The 9223-nt window shown below is 38.3% G+C and overlaps 1 protein-coding gene across 1 annotated transcript; it reads left to right on the top strand.

Moving 5' to 3' along the window:
* The first annotated feature begins 673 nt into the window (after positions 1 to 673).
* LOC132178011 (dicarboxylate transporter 2.1, chloroplastic) lies at positions 674 to 9020 on the top strand. Its single transcript, XM_059590481.1, has 4 exons — positions 674 to 1480; positions 5164 to 5477; positions 7957 to 8405; positions 8803 to 9020. The coding sequence occupies exons 1-4, from the start codon at positions 674 to 676 to the stop codon at positions 8916 to 8918; spliced, it is 1686 nt and encodes a 561-aa protein (XP_059446464.1). The 3' UTR covers positions 8919 to 9020.
* Positions 9021 to 9223: the final 203 nt, after the last annotated feature.

Here is a 9223-nt window from a genome sequence, read left to right on the forward strand (position 1 = left end):
TTATAGGGAGTGATTTGTAAATTAGGCCAACCACATGAATCGTTCATTATCTAAAAAAAAAAAAAAAAGTTAAAAAGAAATGGACCTTGCTTACCATATAAGAGTCACACATAATCGAGAACATGAAATTGACAGAAGTGTACGCCAAAGTTTGATATTAGTTTTTTTTATTAATATATATATATATATATATATATATATATTATAGAAAATCTCTTTTTCCTACTCTAGATTAGATTTTGGTTTTTTTTGTTTTTTTTTTTCATTATTAAATTTTTATAAGTTAATATTTAATTTATAATGTCTCAAAATTTATTTTTTGATTTAAAACTAAAACTTATGGGTGAAAGGTTAACCTTTTAGGGACAATATCAGTTAAAAGAGATTTTATCATCCATAATTTAGTTCTAATACCTCAAATTTTGTACTAATACCTCAAATTTAAATTTTCCTCTAATATCTCTCTTCTCCAATTAAAAAAAAAGAAAAAAAATTAAAAAGAAATAAAAAAAGAAAAAAAGGTTGTCTGACTCGAGGCAGCCGAAAATCTCAACTCACCATATAAATACCATATTTCCATAAATTTCCCTCCTCACACACCTACCTCACACCAGTCTTTTTCTTTGGAAGTTCCGTCCACTCCTCACTTTGTAAAACAAGCAAGCAGCCAACCATGCTGCAGGCTTGTAGGAGTTTCGCCCTCCACACTCTCTCCACCTCCAATTCCTTCTCTCTCCTCCACCACCGCTCCCGCCCCATCTCCAAATCCCCGCCGTTCATTCTCCACAGCCCCGCCCTGCCCCGCTCCTTCCGCGCCACCGTCAGATCATCCTCCCCTCTCTTCCCCCCATCGCCAAAGCTCTCCCTCTGCTCCAAACCTCGCCTCCCACCCATCCACGCCTCGTCTTCTTCCACACATTCACCATCCCCGCTTCCTCCACAAGGCGCCAAGCCCATCCCCTTCCTCATCTCAATCTCCATCGGCCTCATTGTGCAGTTCCTAGTCCCCAAACCCCCCGAAGTCTCTCCCCAGGGCTGGCAATTGCTCTCCATCTTCCTCTCCACCATCGCCGGCCTCGTCCTCAGCCCCCTGCCCGTCGGCGCCTGGGCCTTCCTCGGCCTCACCGCCTCCATAGTCACCAAAACCCTGTCCTTCTCTGCCGCCTTCTCCGCCTTCACCAATGAGGTCATCTGGCTCATCGTCATCTCCTTCTTCTTCGCCCGCGGCTTCGTCAAGACCGGCTTGGGCGACAGGATCGCCACCTACTTCATCAAGTGGCTGGGCAAGAGTACCTTGGGGTTGTCCTACGGGTTGACGATCAGTGAGGCGCTCATCGCCCCGGCGATGCCGAGCACCACGGCGAGGGCCGGTGGCGTCTTCTTGCCAATAATCAAGTCCTTGTCGCTATCGGCGGGGAGTAAACCGGGCGATCCGTCGGCGAAAAAGCTCGGGTCTTATCTCATTCAGTCCCAATTTCAGGTTGGATGGATATTTTTCTAGTTCCATAAATAGATATAACTGCATAGGGGTAATTTTTATGACTTTTGAATTTATTGATTTAATATATAAATAATTGTATCGAATGGGTATTCTTTATTAAATGGGGCCATGCATATATTCTAGGTGTATGTATCAGATATGGGTCGTTTCAGTTATAGAATCTTTTTTAATTATTTAGATATTGTTTACTGGTTATGGCTTGGAATAGTGAGGAATTTAGTATTGCTAGTGGGATTTGTATATGCAATAATGGTGTAGACCCAAGCATCTTTTATCTATTTGTTTATTGCGTTGCCTTAGTCCAATTGCACATCTGAGGATGTTTACCAGCTATTGTCTTATTTGATGTCTAATACTTACTGGATTAGGGGAACCTTCGAAAATGCATTGGGTTATGTAGTGTGATTTTGATATTGGGAAGGAGGGAATAAAGGGAAATGGGTTGGAAAGAACGCTTAGGATTAGTTTTTATTTTGATTAATTGTTGTTAAAGAATATCACTATGTATTAGATTCTTGTTATGGCTGTGACTTACTTCTCTGAGTTTCTGTCCAGTGAGTTTCTCCAATGTCCATGTAGGACTAAATATGTAACTTTAGGAGGCATGCACCTTCAAATCTTTGGGAACCATTGAATATTATCAACACTTTTAGTCACAATACCATTTGAGAAGTATATCATTTGCTCTCCCTGTTTTTGTATTTAATTGAGGGAAATTGTCCCAAAACTATGTTATTTGAAAGGTATTTACTCTCTACCGTTGCCCTCTATTCAGGTGGATCTCCTCGACCACCACCGTCCCCTTTGTGGGGTGGATATCCATCTCCACGGAGATGGGCAAGGGTGGAGCCACCTCATCGACCTCTTTGTGGGGGTGGTTCTCCACCCTTGGAAAGGTGCAGGGGTGAAGAGCCACCTCTGCAGAGGTGTGTGGGGGTGGAGCTCTCCACCCTGCCCCATTGTGGGGTGAATCTCCGCCACCAGTTCCCCCCAATGAGATGGTGGGGGTGGAGCCACCCTCCACCGCCTCTCTGTGGGGTGGAGGGTGGTTCTCCACCCTTGGAAAGGTGCAGGGGGAGCCACCCCCACAGAGGTGTGTGGGGGTGGAGCTCTCCACCCCGCCCCTCTGTGGGGTGAATCTCCACCGCCAGTGCCCCTTAGTGGTGGCGGGTGTGGAACCACCCTCCACGGCCTCTATCTGTGGGGTGGAGGGTGGCGGTGGAGTGGATCTCCACCCCTCTTTTATTTTAATTTTTTTTTGGCATAATTACCCACTTGGAAAGCTGACTTGTATCTAGATACATGTGTCACATTTTCATTGGTATGATGTGAACAATGTCATCGGTGGCAAGTTTTTCCATTAAAGATTGGATGGAAAATTTGACCGAGAGATTTATCACTCGAGCAAAACTTAAGACTTTAATTCTGAAAATTAGAAATTCAGGTCTTTATCTGTTAGAGAGGCAAAACTCTGGGATTTTTCGGACAATTTCCCTTTAATTAATATGAAACAACTTTATGTTGTTGACATGTGTAGAAATACTCTTGAGAGTAATGTTCTTTGCTTGGACGACAACAATAGAGAAGATCCTCACCATGGACAGTTTAAGAAAACGACATATCATTGTGGTTGAGTGGTGTTGCATGTGCGAGAAGAATGGGGATGAGATTGCCAATGCTCTTGGAATTCTATCTTCAAGACTGTTGGGTTATGCCTAGTCAAGTGGTAGATCTCTTCTCTTGTTGGAAAGTGATTGGTGGTAGGTCTCAGCTTGATGTAGTTTGGAAGATCATTCCATCCTGCCTTTTGTGATGTCTTTGGAGGGAAAGAAATGATTGGAGCTTCGAGGATTGTGAGAGGGCTTTGGTGGAATTGAAGGCTTATTCTTTAAGGGCCTATTTGATTCGCGAAATAGGTCCCTAGAATGGAATGACTATATCATAGGAATAGATATTCTTTTGTTTGGTAGAGACCTATTTCTAGGAATAGCTATTCACATGGGAATAACTATTCCTTTACGAAGAGAAATACGTATTCCTAAAACAAAATGAGAGGAATGGACAACATTTTCCAAAAAAAAAAAGAAAAAGACTCACATTATTTTTGATTTTGTTTCAAACTAAACCCTTAAACATTGAGGTTCTGTTGGCCACCCATAAAAGAACCTGAAGGTGGTCTTGGCCACCCACAATATTCCTATGATTTAGGTGTATTTTTTTTTTTTTTTTTTTTTTTTTCTCTTTCTTTAATAGTAATCTTGATTTAATTTCAATGAGAGTATATGTGTTGTCACCAAACTAAGGAATAAGAATAACTATTCCATTTTACTCTCCTCCATTCCTAGTAATAACTATTCATTTTCTTAATGGAATAGCCATTTTGCATACCAAACGAGGCCTAAAACTCTTTTGCATTGGGCTGTAGCTTTTGACTCTAATATTACGAACTTTCAATTTTTTTTTAAGCTCTTTTTTCTGCTACTAGCTAGGTGTGTCTTTTGTACTTGCCTTACGCTTTTCAATAAAATTGCAATTACTTATAAAAAAAATAAATACACTTGCAATGATGGCTGATTATGTAATGGTCTCAATTCCATGTAAGGAACCATGGACCCCTGAAATACTTTGAAGCCATTGGTTACAACATTAGTAATGGGCAGTGTTTGGGGGTAATTTGGATCTTCACTTTCATGACTAATGGCTTCTTATCTCAAATTCTATGTTATGGGGATTGTGGCTAAGGGTTGGAAGCAGGAGTCTCCATGTGTCAGACTTGTGTAATCTTTGGATATGGACACATGGTTTAATAATAGAGTGTCTGATTCCATCTGCTGCACCTTGGATTAAATTGATTTTTATAAGCAACCTAGCATGCCTTGTCCATGTACTTTTCCTCAACTTGTAGTATCAGCACCACAGAAACAGATTAGTAAAGGGAATGCAGGAACTTATTGCAAAGCAGACACATGCCTGACAGTAATCATGCTGAAACATAGCCTCATCTACCTGCATCATCTGTTATGGTTTTGTTACTTAACACATTTTGAATGTTCCCTTGACATGGTATGTATAAAATCTGATTATGTATTCTCGATATAGTTGTTTTGGTTCAATTGGACTAGACAGGCTTGGGAGTACTTAGGCTCAAAATGGTTATTTTCCAAGGATCTTTTGAGACATTGGAGTATGTATCATATCATATGGGAATTTTTAGCTAAACAATGCAGTACGGATTGAATAGTTTGGTTTTGATTTTCTTAGGGGTCTTATTAGAAAAACAAAAAAAAACTTATCTAATAGAACAAAAGGAATATGCAGACATTTTCATGAGAGAAAACTTCTGACAGGTTGGGTTTCTTTGGTTGTTTTTTAGTTTCAGGGGATTGATTACGAGATTTTCTGCTTTATTAGAGATCTCTATTTTTTCTTTTTTTTGGAATAACTTTACGCTGATAAGTAGGTATATTTTTCTGTCTTTCCGGGACAGATGGATGTGTTAACTCTGTTAGATGATCTCTACATTTATTTTTTTCCCTCATTTATGCATATTATAGTCTGTTCTTGTTAAATTTATGAATGCATGTTATTCAATCTTCTTGTTAATTTGATCGTCCGGTGATGCCTAGGTGACTAATGCATTGCTCATGTGTGACGCGTGACAGGCTGCAAGTAACTCTAGTGCTCTTTTCCTAACTGCTGCTGCTCAAAACCTGCTTTGCCTCAAATTAGCCGAGGAACTTGGTGTGATAGTTTCAAGCCCTTGGGTTTCTTGGTTCAAGGCTGCTAGTTTACCAGCCCTTGTTGCTCTTCTAGCTACTCCGCTAGTCCTGTACAAGCTATATCCTCCTGAAACCAAAGACACACCTGATGCACCTGCCATGGCTGCAAAGAAACTAGGGCACATGGGTCCTGTCACAAGACATGAGTGGGTGATGGTTGGTACAATGCTTCTTGCAGTCTCTTTATGGGTATTTGGGTATGTAGTATGCCTGACTTCATGGTATTAGTATAAATCATCTCAAATTTATATCCTCATATCATGAACTGTTTCTTTTCTGGCTGGTAATGAGTAGTAGCAATTAAAAAAATTACAGGGATAGTTGAATTCTCCAATTATTTTTTGTAGCCCTTGATTTGTTGCCCACCTTTTTTGACAATGTATTATTATCCAAATGATTGTTTGAACCATTGGTCATGTACATGAGGATATCATCAACTATACTTGATGCCTTTTGATAATTGGCATGTGATATGAGTTACATAATATGCTGTATGTTCTGCACAATTTTGTTTAAGGATATAAGGAGTCTTATAGTTTGATTTTTAATACCTTTTTTAGGTCAAAGTTTTGCTTTTGCTAAAGATAGTTAAAGCTTGCTAATTATGTTTAGTTACCTTTGATAGTTATGTAGAAACAATAAAGAGGCATTGCTTTTAGTGAATTGCATTATCAGTAAATAAGTTCACCAAGAAGTTTGAAAGGATATGGAATTGGTTAAAACTTGCAGTTTGGTTTTATTTACAGTTGCTTTCTGTTCCCAAGCTGTGACTTACAGCATTCTTGTAAATTTTTATAGATTTGTTTGTTATTTTTCCATTTCAATTAGTCACCTATTTTAGGAAAAGAAAAAGTTAACGGAAGCATCATGCCCCATTATATTGAATTCATCAGTTACAAAATTGTTCAGCTTTATTCCTTGTATGGTTTAATTTCTGTTCTTACTTAAACCCCTTTCACCAGTTAAGTTTGCCTGAACAGATAAAATGTCCAGCCAGAACTCTATTTTCACTACACCTCATATTTCAGATTTACTTTTGCAAATCCCGTGTGTTCTATTAGACTGTTTATGGCATTCTGGCAGAAACATAGAATGATGAAAAGTATAAAGGAAGAGAGGGAGGATAGCTGAATAAAAAAAATCAATAGGAAGACTGGGCCTGTGGCATTGAGTTGGAATGTGGATGCAAACAAAATTTCAGACACTTTCTCAGGTCGGCTGCACTGCTTTGTCCATCAAATGCTGACAGCCTATCTGCATTGCACTGAGTTTTTTCTGCCATCTACTTTTGGAATTTTACCTCTCAAATCTGCAAAATCTCTTTGCCTGGCCTATCCATAAAGTTGGAAGTTATGAAACTCCTCTTTTGTAAAACATCCTGGGTAACACATCCATTTTGTGCCCTGTATAACAAGGAATCTTCATTACAAAATATTATGATTCACTCGCCTGCTATTGTTTCTGTTTTACCAATAGGCGATGCTGGTTTTCATCTGGAAAACAGCCTTTTAGTTTTCTCTCTTCCAAACAAAGATTTTATTGAAAACCTTAGTGTAGAATTTGAAGGGTTGTAGTTATGTATAGACACCTTTTAGTACTCAACTGTCTAACCATGGCGCCATGGGTACCTTTAGAAAGTTTTGCACTGGAACCTTGATATAGTGTGGACTTGGATAGTGAAATGGGGCACAAAAGTGGGTCCGACATATACGTCATAAACCAAAAACGAAAAAAAAGAAAAAAAGAAAAAAAAGAAAAGAACATGAAAGAATTTCACAAATTGGTGGTGGCTTACTTAAGCACCTCAAGTGACAATAAGGCTTTGAGCTGTCATTTTTAAAAGAGTTAAATGTATGGAAAGATGCTTTGTTTGTGTCATTTGATCTATGGCCCCCATCAATTTGGCAATTTATTTTCTGTACTAGAGATACAACATGCCAGGCCTCTTTTTAGATTTAATTCAGGACTATATTAGTCAAAGTCTTCTTCCACAGATTGGTAAAGCATGTGGTTTTATAACTTTCTCTAAAGTTGACAGCTTTGGTAGTTTTTATACAACCTTCTTGTAGCCCTAGAATCGAGTCTTCCATATTATTAACTGGTCCTATCCCTGAAGAAACAAAAGGTTAAAATATGGGTTGCCTTCAGGGGCGGAACTAGAGGGAGGGTTGGGGGGGCCTCAGCCCCAAGGCCCCATGTTTTCCCAAAATTTTTAAAAAATGCCCTTAGATTTTTATTTTATTTATTTTATTTTTTAATTTTATTATTATTATTTTTTAAATTAGAATCTCCCCCCCCCCCCCCAAAGTATAAATGCTAGTTCCACCCCAGGTTGCCTTAATAACCATGCTAGTGACCTCTAATTACATCTAATAATATTCTCTAGTATTCATTTGGAATTTGGAGATCATTTTTCCCTTGTGTTGCATGAAAATATGCTCTAGATTCTATCTGCCTTTTCATATTTTGCTTCAATAGAGCTTTTTTGGATGTAATTATAGTGCTAAAAACAATCATCATATTCTTTAGTGTATCCCTGCAGCAAAGTATTTTTTATATTCTCATTAATATTAGCTGAAAGTTGCAAATCCATTATATCTGCAAATTGGGGTTCTTTCAAATGTTTTTGTCTAATTAGGTTTCTGAATAAGCAATAATTTTTTGGTCTGTTTGCAGAGACGCTCTTGGTATTGCAAGTGTTGTAGCTGCAATGATAGGCTTATCAATACTCCTTTTGTTGGGAGTCCTTGATTGGGATGACTGCTTAAGTGAAAAATCAGCATGGGATACCTTGGCTTGGTTTGCCGTTCTAGTGGGCATGGCAGGCCAATTGACAAACCTTGGTGTTGTGACCTGGATGTCTGATTGTGTGGCCAAGTCCCTTCAATCTTTCTCTTTGAGTTGGCCTGCTGCACTTGGTGTTCTTCAGGCCTCATACTTCTTCATCCACTACCTCTTTGCAAGTCAAACAGGTCATGTTGGAGCTTTATACTCTGCATTCCTTGCTATGCATTTGGCAGCGGGGGTTCCTGGTGTGTTGGCAGCTCTGGCTTTAGCTTACAACACAAATCTTTTTGGTGCTCTGACGCATTATAGCAGTGGTCAGGCTGCTGTATACTATGGAGGTATGATTCTTTTATGCATATCGCATAATATTTGTTGATTCATTTTTGTCCTTGTTTTTAGATGGCAATTAGTCTTGCTTCAATTATTCTTCGTATCTTACTTACCCAAAAAAAAAAAAAAAAAAAAACTATTCTTCTGATCTATAGTTTCTATTTCTCATTTCTTCCATTTCTTTTGGAAGGCTTTACTTTTTGCCATTTGGTTGATAGAAATGGAAAACAGAAGATTTTGTTTTTTAATATTATTATGGCCATTAAGCATAAAATAATTTCCAGATATCAATATCCTTTCATTCTTTATGAAAGCCTTCAGAAGTTAGTGTCATGATATTTTGTCCTTTTAAGATCTGTTGCAGCATGGTGTCTGATTAGATTTTTATCCTTTTTTTCTCAACAGCTGGTTATGTAGACCTTCCTGACGTATTCAAAATAGGGTTCGTAATGGCTCTTGTCAATGCAATCATCTGGGTAGTAGTTGGAGCTTTCTGGTGGAAATTTTTGGGCCTCTATTGATTTTCAATTACAATGTAAGTAAATGGTTTTCCGTGTACATTGTCATCTTTGAGGACATCATTGCGCTCATAATTTTATCTCAAAGAAAATTTTCATTTTTTAGCTGTTATCTTTACTAGCTTTAGCTCCGTTTTACCATTGAATTAGTTCAAAACTAGTTGAAATATCACTTATTGTTTCGGCAAAAAAATAGAAATAAAATTTTGGAGAAAGTCCATATACTCTCCCTAAACTACGACCCAATTGACAATGCCCTTTCCCAATGATGAAAATACCCTTAATAAAAAAAAAAATAATAAATAAAA

The sequence above is a fragment of the Corylus avellana genome, chromosome ca4 (genome assembly GCF_901000735.1).
Source record: "Corylus avellana chromosome ca4, CavTom2PMs-1.0".
Lineage (NCBI taxonomy): Eukaryota > Viridiplantae > Streptophyta > Magnoliopsida > Fagales > Betulaceae > Corylus > Corylus avellana.

What these genes read in the sequence shown, in the direction of transcription:
- LOC132178011 (XM_059590481.1), top strand. Translation starts at nt 674, where the DNA reads ATGCTGCAGGCTTGTAGGAGTTTCGCCCTCCACACTCTCTCCACCTCC. An exon ending in TCATTCAGTCCCAATTTCAG is followed by an intron (nt 1,481 to 5,163) that starts GTTGGATGGATA and finishes GACGCGTGACAG; the next exon opens with GCTGCAAGTAACTCTAGTGC. An exon ending in GTCTCTTTATGGGTATTTGG is followed by an intron (nt 5,478 to 7,956) that starts GTATGTAGTATG and finishes GTCTGTTTGCAG; the next exon opens with AGACGCTCTTGGTATTGCAA.